This window comes from Antechinus flavipes, chromosome 2 (assembly GCF_016432865.1).
Source record: "Antechinus flavipes isolate AdamAnt ecotype Samford, QLD, Australia chromosome 2, AdamAnt_v2, whole genome shotgun sequence".
NCBI classification, from domain to species: domain Eukaryota; kingdom Metazoa; phylum Chordata; class Mammalia; order Dasyuromorphia; family Dasyuridae; genus Antechinus; species Antechinus flavipes.
This window is the reverse complement of record NC_067399.1, coordinates 423,220,109-423,245,255: the sequence shown is the minus strand read 5'-3', so window position 1 is coordinate 423,245,255 and position 25,147 is coordinate 423,220,109. Positions and strand designations below refer to the sequence as shown.

Below are 25,147 nucleotides of genomic sequence, written 5' to 3'. Positions count from 1 at the left end.
ATTAACTAAGATCATTCACTTCCAATAGGCTGGATTTATACCTAAATTTTAGTTGCAAAATAAAAAATGGTATAAGAATAACAAACTAAATCAATTAAAAAACAAAAATTTGACTATTAAAATAGCTACAAAATATCTGACAAGATAACAGCACTAATTTATGTTGCAAACATTAAAAGAATAGGAATAAATCAACCTTTCCTTGATATGACAAGTAGTATGTTTCTAAACCAAAGGCTTGCATTTTATTTTTAATGGATAAATTTTAGAAGTCTTTCCAATAATCTTAGGCTAAAGTAAAGGTGTTTATTGCCCTGGATACTATTTCATTTACTAATAGAAATGCTAGTTAGAAGAAACAAAAATATAGGAAATAGGTAGAGGGGAAAAGAAGTGGCAAAATTACCTCCTTGTGGAAATGAAATGATAATTTTCTTAGAGAATCTTAAAGATTCAACAAAAAATAAATAGAAATAATTGATAATTTTAGTAGTGACTGGGTATAAAACAAATTCATGTAATTATCCCTGAATATTATTAATAAACAGGAGATGGAATTTTTTAAAGAAATAACTACAAAAAGGTGTAAAATATGTGGGAACCAACCTTGTAAGAGACATTTAAGACATCATTATCATCATCCCATCTCAGCATTTAATTGTGCTTTATGTACGTAAAATATTTATAAAATATTATATAAATATTATCTCATTTTATTCCCACCACAACTCTGAAAGATACAGGTATTTAACAGATAAAAAAAACCAGTGGTAAAAAAATTAAATGACTTGCTCAGAGTCACACAGATGAAAAGGGTTTGAAACTCGGTTCAAACTCATGTCTCATATCTAATTTCACCTCATCATAGTATCCACAGAACTACCACATAGCTCTTTTATATGAATATAATCTCAAAATAACAAATAAACAAATAAAGGAGAATGGGGCTATTTATGGAGATGTGGTCCAGTTTTTCTGGAAAAAAAATTTGGATTTATATGGAGAAAAAGTGACCAAAACCTCAATGCCTTTTGACCTAGATATTCACTGTGCTAGGCAAATGCTAAACATTCCAGGGTGGACAAAGACAAAAATAAAGTGCATACCAAAATAGTCCTAGTAGTACATTTTATGGCAGTAAAAAAAAAAAAAAACCTAGAAATAAAATAAATAAACATCAACTAGGGAATGGTTAAACAAATTGGAGCCCATGAATGTGAAAAAATATTCTTGAACTACAAGAAAAAATGAATAGAAAAAATTCAGATTAGCATGGAAAGAAATTTAAAGTAAAGTAAATGGAAACAGAAACTCAATATGTATAGTAATGAGGGCAATGGAAATGGGAATAATAAAACAAAACTAAAATCCATTTAATCATAATAACCAAGTTTGACTTTAAAGATGGGTTGAGAAAATGAACTTACCTCTCTTCATTGCAGAGGAGTCTGTGGGGGAAATAGAGAGGGGATATTGCATATATAAAAGATATGGTTAAAATATTTGCTGATTTTCTTGAACTTTTTTTTTTTAAGTTTCTTTTTAACCTTGGTTCTAAGTCATAGCTTGTTGAGTAGTGAGAGGGAAAAGGATAAATTCAGAAATGAATGTGCTATAGAAACAAAGAGCATCAATAAAAAAAAGAGATGTAAAAAGGCAAATAATAGAAAAGAAATCCATTGCCAATGTATAAACTACCTTAATATAATACAAAAATGACAATTAATTCTTAACTATAATGCCATACCAATCAAACTACTCAGGCATTACTATATGGAACTAGACAAAATATTAAATTTACTTTGAGGAGCAAAAGGATAATAAATTTGAAGAAAGTAATGAAAAAAGTAAGATTAAGGGGACATACTATTATCAAATAAAAGAATTAATCATCAAAAATTATTTGATACTGCTAACAAAAATAGAAAAAATGGATCAGAAGAAAAGACTAGGTAAGCAAGACCAAGAACAATAAATCATAGTAATCTAGTACTTAATAAATCAAAAGACCTCAACCATAGGCTAAGGATTTTTCTGAAAGCTCAAGAAAGCAATTGCTGAGAGTGGGGTAGGGATATGGGGGGCCCGGAAGGAATTTTAGCTCAACAGCTATTTTATATGTGTTCTTGAATTGTCACATAGAAGGCAATTAAAAATGATTATTGTTTGATTGATTTAGTGGTATATCAAATCACAAGATGTAAAAAACGAAAAGGTCATACCATAAATTAGAAGCAAAAATGTGGCACAGCTATGCTTGGATGAGAACATTTAATTTATATTATAATCCTAATGTATATTACATTCTTGATTATTTTTCCTTTCTCTTGTATTTCATACAAATCTTGCCATTTTTGTCAATTCCTTATATTTATTATTTCTTTCTTCTCAATAATGTTCTCTTTTGTTCATATACTATAGGTTTTCAGACATTCTTATTCTGCCTCTTAATAGTCACTTTGTTTACATTTGTATACTAGTACTGTTATGAACAATGAGGTATTAAGAAGTTGATTTCTGTCTTTTACAATTTTGTGGCATATACTCAACAGAGAAACTTATAGGTCAAAATTATACATTGTTTTGTTACTTTAATTGGATAAATTCACATTGAAATTCAGAATGATTCAATCACTTGATAAATCGTTGTTACTCATCTTTTTTAGACCTGTTTCCCTACAGCTACTACAATATTGAATGTTCCTATCTTTTGTTATCTTTCCTAGTTTATCTGGTATTATTAGATAAAACATCAGAATTATTTTAATTTATTATGCTATTAGTGATTTGAAGCATTTTTCTTATGTTGGTATTTATGGTTTCAGTTCTTCATTGGAAAACTATATCCTTTAACCATCCATTTATAAAGGAATGCAAATTGATGTTACATATTTGTATATAATTTTGTATATTTTGGATTTTATATTTTGTTTTGAGTAATACGTAATGCAAACATTTTCTCCTACTCTATTGTCTTCTTAAATTCTGTTTTCAATGATTTTTTTTGGTACAAAAGCTTTTTAGTTTTATAAAGTCAAAAGTACGCATAGGTTTATTTATAGAAAAATGATAGAGGAAAAGAAAAAGAGAATGAGATTTTGCTGATTTGAGAAAACAGGGAACAGTCATAACCAAGGTGAACCAAATGGAGCTTTGTCTCAGGATGCCAAATTAAGAGAGTACTAAAAGCACTTTCAGTCTTATAAGCAGAGAAAAAAATAAAACAAAACTTAGTACCTCATGAGTAAGCAGAAATGGTAAAAGCAGGAAATTATCAATTGACCCATTTTCTTCACACACACATACACACACACACACACATACACACACAGAGTAGGATCCTCTCAAGGTGGGGATACTAAAAGTCCTCATTCAAGAAGTAGGTCCTCATTCAGGAAGGAGGGTCTTGCTTTACTCTCTGATATTGTCATTCCTGTAGCATCCTACTTTCAAGAGTTGATATGAATGATTACCCTTTTCTGTGATGTAATTCATGCTTACCTGTATATGAAATATTACTAGCTTTAGTTCTGGTGGGGAATTATTGATTATCTAGTCAGAGAAAGAAATTGAAATTTTAAGTTAGGCAGAAAAATCAACAAAAAACAAAGAAAAGAATTCCAGATAATCATGTGCTATATCAGAAAATGAAGTCAATAATTTCTGCTTTTCTTTCAGTTTTCCTTCATTTATCTCCAATAAATAGCTAAGAGAAACCATTGGTGAGGGAGGCAATTGGATCAAGGGCCATATTCCCTATTAGGTTTCTGTCTCTCATCTACTATCCAATGTGAGAGTGTGTGGCAGAGTAGACAGAAGTAGTATCACAATTAGGAAGAACTAGGGTCCCTAACATGGACAAGTCTCTTAATCTCTAGGCAACTCTTTAAGACTATTAAGATACAAAGTACAAAAGTACAGCTAGAAAGAATTTCCTTAACTAGGAATTGCTTCTAACAATGAAATTACAAATATAGTCCCTATCCTTTATATACACTATTTGTACTTGTTTGTTGTTTGAAATTTGATTAATTTAGTAATCTAATCTTGGGGACTTGCATCTCCCTTATAGGGCAGGTGTTCTCATCCTTTATTATGTCCATTAGATTATAAATTTCTTGAAGGCAGGGATTGTTATTTGCCTCTTTTTCTATCACCAGTGCTTCTCATAGTCCTTGGCACATTGTAGGCATTGAATAAATGTTTATTGATTAATGAACTCCTCTGACAGTCTGGTGAAACTTAAGAGCCTCTTCTCAAAAGGATAATTTTTAAAAAATTAAAAGAAGCACTAAATTTTAGCTAAAGATTAATGAAAATTAAAATGCATTTTTTGTCTGTCCAAGTTTATAGATTCCCTGTAATCTATCCATGGAACTCTTGGGTAGCCATAGATCCCAAGTGAAGAATCCCTATTATAGATAATAGATATGTCCACTGATATATTGTTGAGAAGGCAGAAGAAATCTCCTTATCAAGACTTAGTAATGGAGTTGCCACCTCATTAAATAAATTGGTTTGGGGACACTTATTGGAAGCTTCTGAAAGATGGCTTCCATTCCTTCTTCAAGATGTATTAGGTCTTTGGAGAAGATGAACTCTTCTTAGGATACTCACTTCTTTTCACTAGTCTATAAAGGAGTTTTCCTAGAAAATTTAGAGCCTTTTCCAACTATTCTCTTCAACTTTTCTTCCAGAGAAATCTCAAGAATTCAATAGGTTTTGTGTGTTGGGGGATGGGGAGCAGGTATCCCCTTGTCCTACCACCAGAAGCTGATCATTCTGGTCTTTTAGCAGAAGTGTATGGCAATGCATGTATTTTCCTGTTTCCAGGAAGATTCAGAGTTATCTCTAACCTCAGGGGTTGCATTGCTTATTTAAATCCCCAGTGATCTAGCCTTCTGGCTAGAGATGTAAAATGATTTATCGATTAACTTCCATCCCAATTCATCAAATACTTATTAAGGCCTACTAGGTATCACGTACTATGCTGAATAATAGGGATATAAAAATAAAAATTAGAGTTGTTGCCCTTGAAGAGTTTACATTATTTTGGGAGAAAATGACAACATTATATATATGAAATTAAATAAAAATATATATAAAGCAATGGATGAGGGAAGGTACAAGTCTAATTTGAAGAGAAACAATTTATTTCTATATTTGTCCAAGTCCAACAATAATAATAATTAAGTGACTGGTAAATGTAATTGAATAATGATGGTAGGACCTGAATACTTCTCCAAAATAGATTGGATATAGGCTTTTTGCTCTTCAGCAAAATTTATACAAATTCCAACCACTTCTGTTTTATCCTCCCATTGGTCTATTGCAAGCATGAACATGACTAATCCTAGTAAGACTAATCTTCTAGTTGAGACTTATATAACATGACATGAAGAAAAATAATTCTTCTGCTTCCATCTCTTTTCTCTACTCAGAGTTATTCTTTTGGAGAAATAAGTAGAGGATAGAGCTATCTAAGTAATGGATACATCTAGAATCCTCCTAGATTTCCTAAGACCAGACTGGAAGATGGAAAGATAGCTACTCTGTGAAACTTAACCAGACCTTTAATTAGCATAGGGTGAATAGGGCTTTGTCTCCCAGAGCCAAATTTACAGGGTGCTAACATCACTCCTTTAGATATACAGAAACAATAGAAATTAGCATATAGTTAGTAATTAATATAGGAAACTACCAAATAGGCATGACCCTCTCCCCAACAATTCTCTACTTTTTTTTCCTGTAGAACTGGCTCCCCAAAGTGACTTTGCTCTGGTATCTTGGAGTCTCTCTCACCTTGAAAAAGCCAATGTTCCCTGTCCTATTTGAAGATATGCTCCACGTTTTAGGAGTGGTTTGTGGTACTTACCTCTGGTGCAATAATCCATAATTATGGCTCAAATTTCAACTCATATAATTATAATCCAACTCTTGCCATCCATCCCTTTATAAGAAAAGAAAACCTCTTCTCCCTCCATTAGTGTCAAGCATCCTTTCTTCTTGTGTCCTAATAGGGGAGGTCCTTATACTGCTTTACTGGGAGAATGCCTCACTGTGGGTGATTAATCCTCCCCATGGTGAAGGCAGAGTTCAAAGCAATCTTGTTAACTCCCAGAGAAGTGGCTAGTGAAGCAAATAATGGAGTTTTATCCTGAAAGTCAATTTAGACCTCCCAGCGATGTAAAATCAATCTTATTATTTATGGATGACAAACATACATTTTCATTAATGTGTAACAGAAGGAATTAAAAAGCTTCTTTCTGCTGTTGTGTATCTTCTTAAATTCCTTACAGAATGTAACTTCTATATCCTGAGGGAAATAGAGAAGCCAGCTTGGTAGAACAATGAACATCTCTATTTGGGATCGTTCCAGGGTCTTGGCTTCTAGAGAAATAAGATGTCCTGTGAGCTTAAATGTATCAAGTGCAAGCGAATCTGCTAGGGAAAATAAACATCCAAACATAGATGTGTTAAAGTGGAAAGAACATTGTTCAGAGGGCTTGGATTCTAGTTTTAGTCCTGCCAGTAGTTTGATGTTGCAAAATGAATGAGATGAGATTATCAGATGCATGCAGTCCCTTTTGGCTCTGATGTTCTATATCCTACACTCTTCATAACTCTTTCTCTATATGCATACATATAAATGCATACTCACAAAACATAAATATTTATACATATGTACACATTTATGCATGGATACATGTATCCATGCTGAGTTTAAAACCAAGACTATCTATCAAATCTCATCTCTGGTATGACCTGGCATTGTGACCCAAGACAAGTGACTGAATTTCTTAGTGCTCTGAGCAACTCCAAGACTGTTAATTGCAGAGAAAGTGAAGATCTGCATTGGTAAAAGGAGATTCCTCTCCTGGGACTTCCTTTTTCCAATGGATCCCTGATCCAGTGGCCATCCTTCTAATGATCTTAGATCACCAAAGATGCTTCCCCCCCCAAAGCATCTAATCTTATATAATTATGTAGTAGACAATACAAAAGAATTGGTCTATTAATAGGGCTGCTTTAGACAGACAATGCACATGAGTGAGAAGATGAACCAGAAATAAAGAGAATATAAGGCTGGATTAACTTCAGGAAATTATGTGATGTTTTGATGCCCATCCTGAAAGCATGGCATCCCAATAGAGGAAACAATACATCTTGAATTCCCAATACTTAGCACCCTGTCTAGTGCCTACAAAATATTTGTTGACTAAGTCTCTGAGATTCCTTATCATTTTAAAGGGTTTGTGTTTTGTTTACTCATTTATTTTATTTTTGTTGCTGTAGCCTTAACTGGTCAGGAATATGGCAGGAAGATGACTATCACTGTGTCTGAATCTGGGAAATAAATAAATGTATCTTTGAACATATAGAATGATATAAAAGAATATCATAAAATAGCGTCTGGGCCAGACTTATTAAGAAGGATTATTCCCAACTGTACCACAGGACACCTTTCACTGGCTGATATTTCCCTGAAAAGTTTGGAAGATATGATGATTTTGAAGGTGTCTTCAAAGTCTTCCACACAAGCTGAATTCCAGAAAAAGGTAAGAGAATGGCATTCTAGACATATCTCCCTCCTTCTTCCCTCCTCCCACTGCACACACACTCACACACACACACACATCTTATTCCCAAACAGCTGACCAGACAACCTTGGTGAGTCCACTATTCCTTGTACTTTTTCAGTGGATTCTCATGTAGCAGATCTTTTCCAGGTCTATGACATCTTTACTAAAGTTCAGATACCATATCAGCAAGCAGCAATCCCAATGTGTGCTGCTGGTTGACAAACTAATTGCAACAGCCAAGGATGGATTGAAAACAGCTTTTCTGTTTAACTATGATGTCCAAAAACAGGCAATTTGGTCTCCTATTAATATGTTTCAATTAAGAAAGAGTGGGGGCAGGAACAAATCATTGTAGAGAGTGTCAGGGAAACCTTAACAACTGCTCTCATTTCACAGCTCACTTACTCTGGGGAGGGCTGGAGGAATAAGGTTGGTTCATTAAGCCAAGATGCCACGTGGTCTCTGCCTACCTGCTGGACTATCTCAGTAGGCTGAAGAAAAAAAAAATCCCAGGATCTCTGGGATTTCTGATAGCAGTGTTTAGTAAAAGAAACTACTGGGATCACTTTGACCAACCTTCTGAGAAAGTCAATAGGCACATACTAAGGGATAATTATGTAAACCTGGGAAAAGGCAAATTGATGCTTAGTAGTAAAATCCAGAAAGTGAAGCCTGAAGTGAAGTGAAATCATGAAATAATTTGAATCTCAGTTCTTGAAATACTCAAACATAATTATGTCCCCCTTCTCTTATCCAGATTTCTAATATTTTTAATCACTAACATACCTGAACTTAAGACCTCTATCATGTTGGTTGACCTCTTCTAAATGTCCTTCAATACCTTTCCTATAGGGTGGCTTGAAGTGAAATACTACTTTAAAAATACTATTCCTGAATTGAAGTGAATTCAACACTCTAGCTGAAGTCTGACTAAAGCATATGGCAATGGACTCTCACCTTTCTCTCTAGCCTATGACCCATCTCTTGATACTTCCAAATTGTGATGGATTATATTAACAGGATAAGGATTCTCTCTAGTAATGCAGATTGCAGTCCATCCAACTTATCCTTTTTGTACAATTTTTGTCTTAGTTATCCTGTAAATCCTTTCTCTGGTGGTCCACCCAACCTCCTAGAAAACTCTCCTCTTGGTTTCTTCTTAATGCATGAAAACCAATGGAGTACATCTATTGGTTATTTGTCTTATTATATAACAGTCCCATCTTTTTTTTCTTAATCCTACTGTCTTTTGGTGACATCCTCTTCACTTTTCCTTGTCTATATCATGTGCTACAGCCTCCTCAGATCCTTCATGTGTCTGTTTTTGTTGCCTTTAGGATGAATTCAAAGATAAAGAAACTTCAGAGACTGTGGACTCCATGACTCAGCCATATAGTACTGCCAAAATATTGACACTATTTATTTATTCATTCATTTTAAAGTGAGTTTTTTATTGACATATTCTGTTTCTTGAATTATAAAAGTTATTTCAAATATCCCTTTCCTCTCCTTCCTACCACAGAACTCTCTCATAAAACAAATAGCACTTTTTTCAGAGAGGAGAAAGAATCAGTGCAACTGATAGATACAGTGAAAAAGTTAGAAAAATATTCCTTGTTTGTGAGGGGATCTGGAGTCCTCCTGTCTTGGGAGTTGTTCTCCTATATTGTTTCATTTGATTCCTGTTTGGTCTTTATAATTTTGTTACATTTACTTTAAAATTTTTGGTGTGTCGTTTTTCTTTCCATTTATATTGTTACTGTTATGATTTTTGTTTTGACTGCTTATTTCACTCTGCATCAATTTATATAGATCAATCCATGCTTCTCTATATTCATTACACACATCATGTCTTACAACACAGTAATCCAATATATTCGTGTACCACAATTTGTTTAGCCACTCCCCAGGATATTGTTGTTCAAAGGAAGGTCTTTGTTTCAGGAAGGTGCAGCTTCTTTTCCTCTTTGTATTTAATTTTGTGCTGAACTGCTTATTCATTTACAGGTAATTATGCAGAATCTCCCAACTTTTTGACCTCATCACAAATGTCCTTGCTAACCTGCTCTTGGGATCTACATGTCCTTACTGGTGACTGCTTCTTTCACATCACTATTTCACCCTGCTTGCTACTTATTCTTTCCCTATTCACTGGAATTCTAGAACCATTAATTATGATCAAATCAATTTTGCCATAGATCCCGGATGAACTGTGTCAATCTAAGGCCCCAGTCACCATACCTGTTATTTGTATTTTTTTTTACCCCAGGGCTCAGGACCATCTTTGGCATATAGTAAGTACTTAATAAATCCTTTAAAATTCATTCATTCTGTCCAAGACATATGTAGTAATGGTCAGGCTTTTTAAGTTGTCTAACTGTTTATCATTTTGGACTCATAATTACTTTCTGAGTTTCCAATACACTAATCCTCTTCATCGTTCTTTTTCAGATGAAATGCTGCTACCCTCTCACCTTATACTTAAGAGACTTATTGTTTGAACCCAAATGTAAGACTTTACATTTATCCTTATAACATTTCATTGTATTTTATTCTATCTACGTTCTATAGAAAATTAGCAGTAGACATTCTTCATCAGTTTATTACTTACTCCTGGGTTAGACTGAATGCTTTTGAATGATTATGGATAAAGTTTAAGAGTATTTGAGTATTTATAGTGGAATTAATGCAGTCATGCATATGGAAAAACTAATTATCTATAAGACATTTCTCTTTGATTTCATCTCTGTTCTGAATATCCTCCAATAATTGTGGCAAATAATCCAGGGATCATTGTATAAAGTTTCTTCTGTTACATCTTTTAGGAAATCTCATGATATTTTACACTGACATTTTTGTAGTCAAATAACTGACCAAAAATGAAGAGAATGCAAGACCCTAAGTTTCTGCTAATTGTAGGTAGGGTATAACTATATAATTATCAATATCTATATCTACATCCACATTGCTGCCTATATAATTGTGTGTGTTCAGTAGCTTGAATAATGCCTGACCCTTTGTGATCTCATTTGGAGTTTTCTTGGCAAGGATACTGACATGGTTTGTCACTTTCTCTAGCTCATTTTACAAATGAGGAAATTAAGGCAAACAGGGTTAAGTAACTTGCCCAAGGTCATATACAACTAGTAAGTATCTGAGGCTCGATTTGACCTCAAGACTTCTTGATTCCAGGCCTTATATACTATTCATTGTGCCAACTATTTATTTGCCTGTATCTATTTTCTTCTTCTTCTTCGTCTTCTTCTTCATCATCTTCTTCTTTTTCTTCTTCCTCTTTTTTCTTAATTTTAATTAACTAATTTTTGCTATGTATTTTATTTTATTCATTTAAAATATTATTAAATGGTACACATACTTCTGCAATCAATCATTACTAAAAAATATTAAGAATCCCTGCTTTAGATACATGCATGAGTTATTTTCATTCATCTCCTTATATTGCTCATTATGACTCAGTGTAACTTGTTTGCCACAAGTATTTTCATGGCCCTATCATTCTGTTGACTCCTACTGAGCTTACTGTCTCCTCCTCCTTTAACATTCTTTTTATTGAGATAAAATCTTGCTAACCTCACCTTTCCCACCTTTTACTTCTGAAAATGAATTTTTGAACCCAAATGTAAGATTTTACATTCATCTTACTATATTCTCTCTACTATTTTATCTTGGACTCCCTTTTCATTCTTTATCATGTCATCTAACATGTCAACCAACTCCTTCATTACAGAGCTTTAAAGGATACACATTCCTTATAACAATTTTGTGAGGTATATAATTCAAATATTATTAATAATTAAATATATGTTATTGAATATTATTAATCATAACATTTCTATATACATTTTTAAAGCTAATGAAACCTGAGGGGTTGCCCAAGTTTCCTGACTACAATTACAACATTTTTCTACTATACTACACTTTTCCTGGTAAGTCTTCACTCTTCATCAATTCAAATGTACTTTTATAGCTTCTGAGATACAGTTGAATAGAAATTGTTTTATTCTTTTTATTTATATCCATTGTGCCTAGTACAGTGTGGCACATAGTAGGTGGAATACTTGTTGATTAATTCTAACTAGTTATAGCTATCCCTCAACCTCCAGGGGGTATTGGAGACTTTCTGCTTCCAGTGATTTTTTGGTAACCCAGCTAGTACTTGGAAGGGCAGGGAGCATCCCTGCAGGCAGATATTCTCCACCCCCAACTCCAGGTTGCTAGGACAGTGTCTTCAAGAAACCCCCAAGTACTCGATTCTGTTCCTGGATTTTTCCCTCTGGATTACTGCTCATCTTGTCCCAGAGAGTCATGAAGAAGAAGATGTATTTCAAAATGAACTATGCACCCTTATTCCCTCTTCTTTCATCTAAAGGATTCTAACAGCACAGCTTCGTTTCTTCCCCCTCCCCCAACCTTAAAAAAATTAGTTTGGATTTCCCCCCTAGACTTTTGAAAAAATTTTAAAAATATCCACAAGCATTAGTTGATCTCTATTCTATGGGTACCTGCTCTTCTGAAGTCCATGTCCCTGGGGGATGCTGGGTCTCATACCTTACCATGTATGGGCACAGATACTGCTTGAGGGTTGGGGAGCACAAAGCGAACCACAGCTGGAGAAGCCCTGTAAAAAAAGCTTCCTGCTGTAGCTCAGGCTGCTTCCTTGGGGCAGGCGTGGGGGTGGGGGAATGGAAAACTTCCTGGCTCCATCGGGCCTTCAGAAAAGAAGTTGTTCTCAAAGGTGAAGACAAATTCAGGAGCCAGTAGAGACTGTGAGTACCTTTCCGAGAGCACTTTCTAAAGCCTGTCTCAAAAAATTGTTTCTTCAAGGATAATTAGGGGATTTTGAGGGGGTAGGAGGCAGAAGCTTTGGAACTGTATAGCAGAGTATTGATTGGGTAGAAGGCATCAGATGTGGATGGGTGGGGGGGTCAGAGTTAAAAAACAAATAAATTTCCTCTCTGAGCCATATATCCAGAGGAAGTGATAGCTGTGTTACTTAGGTCCCATCACAACCATATCTATCATCAGGATATTGGGGATGATGTAGAATTTAGAAGGAGCATTTCTGACTTGGACTATTCAGTGCCCTGTCCCTCAGAATGGGGGCTTAGGGTCCCCCGAAGTTCAGAGAGGATATCTAAGAGAAAAAGAGAGGGGCAAAAAAAAGACCCCATTCTAGTAAGAGTGAAAATAAATAATGAGAATCAGGTAGATATTAATAAGAGAAGTCAGAGGTTTTCCCCTTAGGACTTTTTTAATTTGCACAACACCTTCCTCCTACCTTCACCTCCATAAAGGGATTCTATGCCCAAGGGAGTCACAATGAAGGGCATCCATCCCAGAGCTGATGTGCAGTCTTGCTATTTATGTCTCTGGCTATGAACAAATTTATACCATCCTTAACCCATACAGTGAAGGAATTCTGGAAAAGAAACTTATCCCATCTTTCAAATTACACCTCCTCAAAAAAGGCTTCCTTGATGCCTGCCATTCTACTAAGAAATGATCTTTCTCTCTGACCTCATATGCCTTTTGTACTTTTATTATTATTATTATTATTATTATTATTATTATTATGTAGTCTGTTAGTTATTGTGAACTTTAATATAGTACTGAATATTTGTTACATATATCATTTCATTTCCATTAGATTATAAATGCCATGACTTAATTTTCATTGTATCTCTTCCATTGCCTACCATAGTGCTTCACAGATTTAGAGTGGGAAGTAAGGTAATTTAGTCCAATCCCTTCGCTTGACAGGTGAGGAAACTGAAGCCCAGGGAGGTTAAGTGACTGACTACCCAAGGTCATGCAGGTAGGTCCTCTGTTCCAAGGAATCTTTCTACTACATCATACTAGTGACTGGTTGCTATTAAATGAATGACATAGATTTACACATCAAGACCAAATGCCTCCCATAGAACCCTGGAGTCAAACTGGGAAGCAGAACTTATATTTGAAGGCTATTTTTATAAGTGTTTAATCTCAACTATTTAACAAACTCCTCTATCTGAAGAGAATCCCAGAAGTGCTAAATGTCTTTAAAATCTGACATTAAAATCCATTTCCCTTTTCATACTTTCTCATTACCCCTTCAGGAATTCCTTCCAACTTCACTCTATTGACTGAATGTTGATCCCTAGCTGCCTGACCATCTCACCCCCTCTCCAATTCTGATGTCCTTCCTATGTCTTCCACTGTCTCCTGTTCATGCTTGTTGACTTTTCTAAATATCTCTCCTTTCTCAGAATTAACTTATCCACTGCCCTATTCCATCAAGACTCTGGTTTCTGAGTGCAAATAACGAGTTACTTAATAAATTAGCTAGTGGAAATGGAATAATGAGGGTAAATGGATTAATGTCTTTCATGTATGGTTGAATGGTAAGAGAATTGGATTTGGAGTATAGATAGTTAGGTGGCACAGTGTAAGAGCACTTGATCCAAAGTCAGGAAGACCCAAATTCAAATTTGCCCTCAGACATGTTTGTTGTGTGATCCAGAGAAAATAACCTATCATCTGTCTGCTTCAGTCTTCTCATCTGTAAAATGGATATAATAACAGCACCTACTTTATTGAGGACAATAATATTTACAAAGTACTTTGTAAATCTTCAAGTGGTATAAAATACTAGATACATACACAGGGTATCCTCCAAAGTGATACAGTTTTAAGTTTCAACTGATTAGATATACACATTCATACATATATATATGTATGTATAAAACTTTATTTATATATATATACATATATGCACATATGTATATATACATATGTATATTTATAAACACATACACAAAAATTCATACACACATCTATCTATATATGTATGTACATATATATATATGTGTGTATTTGTGAATATATAATATATTGTATATACCCATACAGTCTGATTTAAAACATAACTTCTCTTATTAACCATATAGCCTTGGACAAGTCATTTGGTCCCTGTGAAACTTGGTTGCCTCATTTGGAACATGAAATGGTTGATTTATTTGGTCTCTAAAGTCCCTTCTGATTCTGAATTATCTAATCAAATATGTGTAAAATCATGGAGCTGTTGTTTCATGAGTACAGATATCCTCTGTTTACCTAAGGAGAAGACTGGGATGGGGATACTATCTCTGGTTGGGTCAGTAGGTTCAATTTAGGAGGCAGTAAATTGTATATAATTTATAGTCTTATAGTTGTCTGAGCAGCAAAAAGCTTATGCTATCACTGAGGTTACTAATCTAGGATTTACTTGTTTGACTGTCTAACCCTAGGACTGGCCAGACAGGACTATTTCTCAGAGTCAAGATGGGAAAAAATCTGGTGACAGCACAGATACGAGGAGAGACCCGTGCCCTGTGTCTGGGCGCACTCATGGTGTTATGTTCTGCCATCACCTACTACATCCTGGGGACAACTGTGCTGCCTTTATACCATAAGAGGTACCCAATATTTCTTTCCCTTCCAATGTTTCTTACTCTGGGAATCTGTATATTTTGTAAACTTTGCCTTTCCTTTTTCTACTCAATGGAGAAAGGACACTATAAAGTGGGATAAAATAGTCAGGTTTATGTGGAGCACAGAAAGCATCAAACAAATGGACTAATAATAAACCTCTTTCTACTCCCTCTATACCAATCAAGTAGAAGCTAGCATCTCTGACCATTGTTCATCCCTCCTTCTATCTGTCTTTCAATAAATGTTCTGGGAGAGTTTGTCTGCAAAAATTAAAGGGAATGAAATATTCTTTGTGGAAACATATCAATGTTCTCAGAATCATAGAATTATAAGTAAAGGGACATCAGAGACCATCTAATTCAACTCCTTCATTTTTTAAATGAGAAAACTGTGGCTCAAAGTAGTTAAATAAGTTGCCATTCAAGGAGGAAGCAGCAAAGTTAAGAATCAAATCCAAATTCATATCTTTGCACTGCTTCACACTGCCCCAAATTTATTCTAAGCATATCTGTTTAATCCCTCAATCCCTTTTTTGGCTACTGTTAACAAAGCTTTCTTTTCAATTACTTTTCATTTTACAATTATCTTTTTTTAAAAAGACATTTCTACTGTAAAATTGGATTAACCATTTCTGAAAGCATTAAAGTGGTCTTGTTCTTGTCAACTGTCCTAGTAGAACATGGTTTATAATGATGGCTGATAACTGATCTTGATCATAGCACCTCAGATTTGAAAAGGACCTGAAAGGTCATTTTTGCCAACATTCCACTCTGCAGAAATCTTTTTGACAATATTCCTGACAGATGTCTATTTAGCCTCTGAATACTTCACTTCCCATAATGAGAAGAATATTACTGTTGTATGGAATCATTCTGTTTATAGACGTCTATAACTGTGAATATAGAATAATATAAATAAATAAATAAGGGATATATGATATATATTATGTATAGGCATATATAAATATGTATATATATAAAGAATATAAATTTTGATCACTTATACTTCACAAAGTATCTCAGAGTTGGGAGGCTAGATTTTTTTTTCTTCCCTACTTATTTATTTAATCATTGTTTTCACTTTATACTGGGACAAAATTTTCATTTGTGATTTCTTGAAATAAGACTCTGGAAAATCAGGCTTTGATAAAGTCCTTTGGGATTCAAATGGAGCTACTTGACTATGCCTTTAAAATCAATTTGTTCTGGCTCTCACTGTTTGACCAATAATAGGTCCCAACCCAAGCCTTACTTCCTCATTATTTGGGTTTTGCTGACTCAGAGTGAGTATAAATAATTATTGTTTCTGTATTGGTCAGAAACTTTGAGGGTCTTCCGCTCCCAGAATGAGTCTTTTGTGAAGGCAAAATTAGGCTAACCCTTTACCTTAATTCTTACCTAGCCTTTAACTACCTAATTGGTATTGCTTCAGATGAACTGAAACCTGGGAAAGATCTTAGTTTAAAAAAGCCACTGCAGCCCCAAGGTTATCATTTCCATTCATCCTGACCCTTGTCTTGACACTGGATTCAGATGACTCTGGAGGAGAGAGTGAGGCTGATGACTTTGCACAACTTCACCTCCCTTAAATGCAATTCACTCTCAAGTCAAGACATCACCCTCTTGACGTCACTGATCCTCTTTGAAAACAACAGCTATGATGTATTTTTCCATATTGAATTGCCTTTTAAATTGAACCTATTGACCCAGCCAGAGATAGTATCCCCATCCCAATCTTCTCTCCTGCAAGTCATCTCAGCTATGATTCAAATTACATGATGGCCAGATCCCATTTCCATCCTGGTCACCTTGTCTGGAAGGCATTCCTGTTTGCCTTCTAACACCCTTTCCTTAAGGTCTGAGGAAGGTGAGATGAGAGTATCTGATGCTTTTCAGATCAGTAGTCTATGGTCTCTATGCCCAGGGTACCAGCACCAGGAGACATTAGAAGGAAATAGCTATGTCTTTCTTCAATATTATCAAGGCTAAAGCAGAGACTCATGTAAATCATGAGCCCCAACATTGATTTACTTGACAATTAACTGGAATTCTTCCTAGGACATTTTCTGTATACTAAGTTGAATTGGGAATCTTTACTGACATTCATTCTTTGAGCTTTCCCATAATGGAACCCCAAGATTCAAGTTCTGCTATTAATTAGCTCTGTGATTTTGATTTAGTCATTTCCCCTATTGGGGCTCAGTTTCCTCATCTATGAAGTGACAGTCATGACCTAGATCTCAAAGTTCCTTTCCCCCTTTGATATTTTTATTTTTCTCTCTGCTAAACATCAATCAGTGGATGCCATCTAGCTGCTTTTCCCTTCTATATAATTTAGAGGATACCTCATAAGGAACAGGAAAAAAGTATGGCATAGGTCTTTCTTGGGAGGTCCACTTTAATTGCTACCTGGTGGTAGCTGAGAGTAGTTGGGAAAACTAAGGGAGTCAGTTCTGGCACAGAGTCAGTGGCCACCAAAGTATGGCACTGCTCTTATTATTGTGTGCATATGTGTTTCTCACAGTGTATGGACCAAAGTATCCAATTGTCACCTGATTGAAGCAGACATACGGGACCATGAGAAACTGGATGGCAAGAAGGTCCCCCAGTACCCATGTCTGTGGGTCAATGTGTCTGCCACTGGGAAGAGTGCCATTCTGTACCACACAGAGGAGACAAAAGAAAAAAACCGCCAGGTATGAACAAGAAAGTTGGTTTAGAAAATGTGGCATAGATATAGATGATGGAGATAGAGATAGATAAATATAGATAGATAGAAAGACATAATACATGATAAATGTGTCATCTTGTCTCCCAGAGAAAACAAAGGGCAATCCAGGAAGCTATTCAGGCAAATGATTTGGAAGGGACCATCTAGAAAGCCAACTCTGAGAGATCTGAACATTAGAGAGTAGGAGGAATTGTGATCTCAAGTGAGGGCACTTATGTTCAAGTCCTACCCTGTATGACCTTGCATAAGCCATTTAACCATCCTAAACCTAGTTTCCTTTTTGTGAAATGAGGAAGTTGCATGAGATGACTCCAAAGTCCTCCTCCAACTCCACAGAAAATCGTCAGAATTAGACATAGAAATCCTGAATTGAGAGCCAAAAAGTTATATCCTTTTTTTTTTTTTTCTGGGAACCTACATAAGGATGAAAAAATTCCATGATTGTGTGCCTCACCAATCCCATACTGTTAGCACTTATCTCTTACATAATTTTCAAAAGAGCCTTGAACCCACAAGCTAAGGGCATGAAACCATTAGTTCTGGGCAAGTAGGGGAGATGACTGATGTGACTTATCATGTGCATTATTGGGGAGAAGTCCTGTGAATATCAGGATAACTGATTTACTTCTGGACCTTATTCATGCAAGCGTTCCAATCAATTGACCTGGGAGGGGAAGTTGAGAGGGAAAAGCAGGCATGATTCTAGACTCACTCTGGCAATGAAGGTGAGAATGAGCATGGATTCCCACATTTTTCCCTTAATAAGCTATCAGCTGTGTGTCAAGACAAACCTCTGGCTGGCCCTCAACGGGAAGTAGTTACGGTTTCCAGCTGATCATGGTGCTATCTCCTATTCATGCATTGTAGCCAATTACAGCTCTAATAGGAGGTTGCAAATGGGGTGATTTGAAAAGCCCCCCCTCACTGTTTGTCTCTGCCAGACAGCTGCCCATTTGGTCCAGCTGCTTGTTCGGCATGTACTAATTTGTGGACTGGGCAGACAGGTGTGGAGGCAGTCCTCAGGGACTAGCCAAAAGGGCTCTGCAGCAAAGAGCAGAAGCACAGAAGAGAGAGATATATACCGTCCTGGGTCAGGCCCTTCTTACATGCTCTGTGTTCATGTGGTCTGGGAACTCCTGAGCCTTCTTATTCTCTCCAAGAAAGCTAGAGATGAGGTTGGGGCTTTAATGCAATGAGGTGCAAAGGAATGTCAGAAGGAATGACCCAGGGAAACTTTAGGTTTGACTTCCAGAGTATTCTGGGACTGGCAGATGCCAGACACCTACATAATAATACATAAAATCCTTTCCATCAATCCTTATTATACAGTATTAACTGCTTTGTAAAGGGTTCAGGGCAACTTTAGGTAGTTGCCTATAGTACTCAAGGGTTCTTAATGATTTTTTCTGTCATGGACCCCTTCAACAACCAGTGAAACCTATAGAAACATTTTCACAATGATGTTTTTAAATGCATGCGGTAAAATCCATGAGATTTACCAAAGAATCCATAGGAACCAATTATACTGAAATAAAGATGTAATTTTTTCCTATCCAAGTTCATAGACAAATCTGAAATCTGCCTCTGGACTTCTTTTAGATCTGTAGATTTTAAGGTTAAAGGTTCTTGGTATAATAGCTCCCTAGATTTATTAAGCCCCTCTTTTGCACAATTATAAATTCAGCTTGACAAAATTCTAGAGAGAGAGAGAGAAAGAGAGAGAGAGAGAGACAGACAGAGAGAATGAGAAAGACAGAGTCAGAGAAGAGAGAGAGAGGGAGGAAGGAACCCAGAGACAGAGAGACAGACAGAGACAAAAAGCAACAGAGAGGCAGAGACAGAAACAGACAAATACAAAGAAACAAAGAGAAATATTCTATAGGAGAAAGTTCCAGGGGGAAGGAGTGGATTTTGCCTATTCTGTAAGTCAGGATGAGGACCTTGGCTTCTCACGTAGGGTCTGCAGTGGTCAGCAAGAGTAAGGGCTTCATAAATACTTGTTGACTTATAATAGCATGAGTTCACATTTCTATGACATATAAAGGTTTGAAACCCTGTGAGACAGATAATAAAGGTATTATTATCACTATTTTACAATTGAGAAAACTGAGTCTTTTAGGGAATTGGACATAAAAGGTTTCCCAATCCATTGTGACTTCGCCCATGGTCAGAATAAGCTCAATATTACTATTAACATAACATTCTTTCCTCCCAGTTCCCCAAATAAATTTTTCCCAGGCACAATAATTCCTACTTACAGCTTTGAATATTCAGACCCCCAAAAATGAGCCCAGATACTCTGAGGCCAAACTAAAAGGGAAGTAGGCTGACTCCTCAGTCAATTAATCAAGAAGCATTTATTAAGCACTTACTCAGGACCAAGGCACTGAGGACAGAAAGACCCCCCGTTGAAACAATCCCTGTCTTTAAGGACCTTATATTCTATTGAAGGAAAGAATGTGTTCATATACAGTACACACAGAAAAAAAAGTATATCTAAAATAAATACAGGGTGATTATATGAGTAGAAATATGAAGTAGCTAGTAATAACAGTGGAAGGATGAAGAAAAGCTTCCAACAGAAGAGAAGTGTTGGGTGAATCTTCATTCTTTGAGCTTTTCTACAGGGTTTCATCCAGCTGACACAGTGGTAGTCCTATTCCTTCTTGTTTACCTGTCTATGTCTCCTAAAACACAGTGTCCCTCCCCTTCCAATATTGGGACTTATGACTTTCTGTTCCCAACTGTTTTACATCAGTGTAGATTCTCTCATTCTCTTCTACAGTGTTCTTATATTCCTGAGAGCTTGGAGGACTATCAAGAAGCCAGGATAGATGTGGAGACCATCAGGGGCAGATTCAAAGAGCACCAGACTTTTCCCTGCTACTCAGACCCGGAGGAGATTGAGAGGAGTGTTCTACTCAGGAGAATCTATACTCCCCAGACCTTATTCAAGTGGCTCTTTTGGCCCACTTTCATGCTAACTGGGGGAATATTCATTATCATGATGGTGAAAATCAATCAGGCTCTCTCCATGCTTGCAGCACAGAGATAGGAACCAATCAGCACTTCACAGCTGAGGCACAACTAAAATCTACAGCCCCCACCACACACACATTCTTTTTCAGATCTATTCATAACTCTTTCCCTGTACTTAGTCTCTCCTGCAGTTCAATGAAGCTGCCATTACGAAATTAATATTTACCATGTCACACACTTGCTTGAAAGCCTACCATAATTGTCTATCACCTATTAGATTAAGCTCAAACTCCACACAAATTATGCCCCATTCTAGTTTAATAACTTTCTTTACCTAACACTCACCTTAAGTGACAGCCTCTAGCCAGGTCTGTCTCTAGAGTGAGCGCTAAGTGAAGCTGAGTTTTACTTCCCACTTTACTCATTTTTCTCTTCCCACATAGAATATAACCTCTCCATTCCTCTTGGACCATGAAAATCTTGGTTATCCTTCAAAGCCTAAACCTTAATTCCTTCATGAAGACCTCATTCAGCAGCTTCAGGACATAGAAATTACTCTGTTTTTTGTGATGCAAAACTCATAAAAACAACCAAATATATGTTACCTTCCATTGCTCTCTGATAGAAGACATTATGCTGGCTCATCTTCAGATGAACCTTCTCTTCTATGTATCATGGTGCTAGGTATGGATCTGGGATTCATAAATATTTGGTGACTTGAACTGATACTAGTTCATATTAATCTAGCCCTTGAACGTCTATCAGCTGCTTGACTTATACCCCTGTGAGACAAGTAGTAGAAATTCTCTTTTTTCTTATAGATGAGGAAAATGAGGCTCAGAAAGTTTCAGTATTTTTTCCAGATAGTAGATGATGGGGCTAGAACTTGAAATCAAAACTTTTGATTCCAAGTCAAGCAATCTTTAAACTCTACCATGATGCCTTTACACACCCATGAATCTAAAGCATAGAAAGGCAGGAACAAGTTGTATACATAGATCTACATCTACTGACAGTACTCTCCTTCCCCTCACACCCTGTTGATGGAATTGGGAGGTTCCCAGCTAGAAAAGCTCCTTATCTCTTCCCTGCCACAAGTCGCAATAGGAGGTGGCTGATGAATTCTAGGTGGCTCCAAGTGAAGCTGAGTTTTACTTCCCACTTTACTCATTTTTCTCTTCCCACATAGAATATAACCTCTCCATTCCTCTTGGACCATGAAAATCTTGGTTATCCTTCAAAGCCTAAACCTTAATTCCTTCATGAAGACTTCATTCAGCAGCTTCAGGACATAGAAATTACTCTGTTTTTTGTGATGCAAAACTCATAAAAACAACCAAATATATGTTACCTTCCATTGCTCTCTGATAGAAGACATTATGCTGGCTCATCTTCAGATGAACCTTCTCTTCTATGTATCATGGTGCTAGGTATGGATCTGGGATTCATAAATATTTGGTGACTTGAACTGATACTAGTTCATATTAATCTAGCCCTTGAACGTCTATCAGCTGCTTGACTTATACCCCTGTGAGACAAGTAGTAGAAATTCTCTTTTTTCTTATAGATGAGGAAAATGAGGCTCAGAAAGTTTCAATATTTTTTCCAGATAGTAGATGATGGGGCTAGAACTTGAAATCAAAACTTTTGATTCCAAGTCAAGCAATCTTTAAACTCTACCATGATGCCTTTACACACCCATGAATCCAAAGCATAGAAAGGCAGAAAGGAAAGGTATATATAGATCTACATCTACCGACAGTACTCTCCTTCCCCTCACACCCTGTTGATGGAATTGGGAGGTTCCCAGCTAGAAAAGCTACCAAGTGGGAATCTCCTTATCTCTTCCCTGCCACAAGTCGCAATAGGAGGTGGCTGATGAATTCTAGGTGGCTCCAAGAGAAGCTCCCTTCCATTTTCCACATCCCTGGCTATTTTCCTCTTGGCCTTTTCCAAGTATTATTCCTCTATCACCACTCCTGCTGGAGGAAACCCTAAATCCCTGCTCCATTCCTAAGTTTAGGAGTAGAAAAAATATTTTGAATTTCCCAATTCTTCATAGGTAGGAGTCACTCTTATGCTTTCTTATACATTTTGATACATCTTAAGGACTTTAGGTTCTTGCTAGCTACCCTTCTGCTGAATCCTTCCATCTTGCATTATCTCTTCTGGTTAAAATGTTAGCTCCTTAAGAGTAAAAAAGTCTTCTTTTCTATTTGTATTCCCCAGCATTTATCTGGGGACTCAGGACATATTACATCATTAATAAATTATTTTTCACTCATTCATTCATCGTCACAAGTCCTACCCAGTAGACTTCCCTTTAAGACCCTGCAGCTACAAAAGGTGTGTTTAGATAGCTGAGTCCGTGTATTTCCATATTCCCTTAGAGGAAGCAGAGGCAGGAAGGAAGACCCTTAGAATCATCCTGGGATTCTCTTTCCTTTGATTGTGATGTAGCAACACCTTGGACTATAATACATTGAAATATTTGCTTGGCAACTTGGCAAATCAGATTTTTAGAGCATGTTTTAGTTCAATATAACCTTAGGAAATATAAGCTCTTTTAATGTAATGTTAGATCCTTAAAGTCAAAGACTATCGTTTTTGTCTTTGTATTTCCAGGACCCAAAGCAGATTCTGCCTATTAAGTAGGGACTTAATGAATAAATGATTATTGATTGACTAAATTAAATTCAGTTTTTAACACATCTGTGCTAGGCTTCTTTCACTTTGACCCCTGGGATCACTAATTTGGAGGAAATTCTTTATAAACATTATTAAGTAATTGTATTGGGAATTTAAAGTGAATCTCCCCAATATTCTCCTGTCCCTTAGAAATTTCCAGTCTGAGACCCACAGGCTGATATAAGCAATATGTATTTGTTCTGATCCAGACCTATGATCTCATCTTCAATATCAATATATACCAGCACCTCATCTGCAACATGTAGTTTTAAAATTTTATTTTAATGGGATTTTATTTCTTCAAATACATGAAAAGATAGTTTTCAACATTTACCTTCACAAACCCTTGTATTCTAGATTTTTCTCCCTTTTTGTCTCCCTTCCCCCTCAGCAAGACAGCAAGCAATCTGATATAGCTTAAATGTGTGCAATTCTTCTAAACATATTTCCATATTCATCAGGCTGAGCAAAAAAATCAGATCAAAAGGGAAAACCATATGAGAAAAGCAAACAAACAACAACAAAAAGTGAAAATACTATGTTTTGATCTACATTCAATCTCCATCGTTTTCTTTCTGGATATGGATGGTACTTTCCATCAAAAGTCTTTTGGAATCAGAATGGGGATTAACTTACCCAAAGTCACATAGATAAATAACAACAATGATAATATATATACTACCATTTATATGGAATTTAAGGTTTGCACAGTACTTTTCAAATATTATGTCATTTTATCCTCACAACAACCCCTGGGAGGTAGGTATGCTATTCCCATTTTATAGATGAAGAAACTGAGGCAGAGAGTTGGTAACTTATCCATGTTCACATAACTTGCAAGTGTCTGAAACCACTTTTAAACTCGAGTCTTCTTAAATCCAGGTCCATCCATGGCCCTACTAAGCTGCTTAGGTGAGGTAACCTACCCAAGTTCAGACAGTTCAGATAGAAACCAAGTTTTTCTGATTCTTGCTCTCTGTTCCTTTTGCCACAGTTAATTCTCTTCACAAATAAAAAAAGTGGCCCAAATTGCCACCAAATAAATGACAAACCCAGGATTTCAAAATTTATGAGCACTCCTTGCTTCTGAATTCAATTCAATAAATACTTATCAAACAGTTAATATGACCCAGACATTTGCTATATATTGGTGATACAAAGATTAATCTCAAATAGTCCTTGATCTCTGAGATCTTACATTCTATTACATTCAGCACCATGGTTCTTTTTATGATAAATGCTTAACCAAGTGACCTAAATAATGAGTGCTGATGTACATAAAATCTTCATATGTTTGCTTAATGTTCATAAATGTCTATGATGCACAGGAATATCTTTATCTCCCAGGAGTCCTCAATTTTTTTTGTATGAGATTTGGTGAGACCAACCTAGAAAATCTACTTCTTAAGAATACCCAGTCTGAAGCCTATCAGTTGGGAGATGTCTGAATAAGTTATGGTATATGAATGTAATGGAATATTATTATTTTATAAGAAATGATGAGCAGTCTGATTTCAGAAAAATATGGAAAGACTTACGTGAACTAATGCTAAATGAAGTGAGCAGAACCAGGAGAACAATTTATAAAGTAACAACAAGATTATATATGATGATCAACTATGATGGACTTGACTCTTTTCAACAATGAGGTGACTCAACGCAATTCCAATAGATTTGTGATGGAAAGTGCCATC

At 36.0% G+C, this 25,147-nt stretch overlaps 2 protein-coding genes across 2 annotated transcripts in view; one reads left to right on the top strand and one right to left on the bottom strand.

Moving 5' to 3' along the window:
- KCNIP1 (potassium voltage-gated channel interacting protein 1) overlaps positions 1–25,147 on the bottom strand; it is a 576,971-nt gene that overhangs the window by 502,336 nt on the left and 49,488 nt on the right. The window lies entirely within an intron of this gene.
- KCNMB1 (potassium calcium-activated channel subfamily M regulatory beta subunit 1) lies at positions 12,235–23,476 on the top strand. Its single transcript, XM_051978893.1, has 6 exons — positions 12,235–12,370; positions 13,365–13,419; positions 14,873–15,040; positions 17,580–17,751; positions 20,572–21,893; positions 22,655–23,476. Exons 3-5 carry the CDS (start codon positions 14,907–14,909, stop codon positions 20,839–20,841), a joined length of 576 nt encoding a protein of 191 aa, XP_051834853.1. The 5' UTR covers positions 12,235–12,370; positions 13,365–13,419; positions 14,873–14,906; the 3' UTR covers positions 20,842–21,893; positions 22,655–23,476.

Bases quoted from the DNA above. Each gene is read 5' to 3' on its own strand.
- KCNMB1 (XM_051978893.1), top strand. From the start codon at position 14,907: ATGGGAAAAAATCTGGTGACAGCACAGATACGAGGAGAGACCCGTGCC. The intron at 15,041-17,579 runs GTACCCAATATT...TGTTTCTCACAG, and splicing joins CTGCCTTTATACCATAAGAG to TGTATGGACCAAAGTATCCA. The intron at 17,752-20,571 runs GTATGAACAAGA...TCTCTTCTACAG, and splicing joins CAAAAGAAAAAAACCGCCAG to TGTTCTTATATTCCTGAGAG.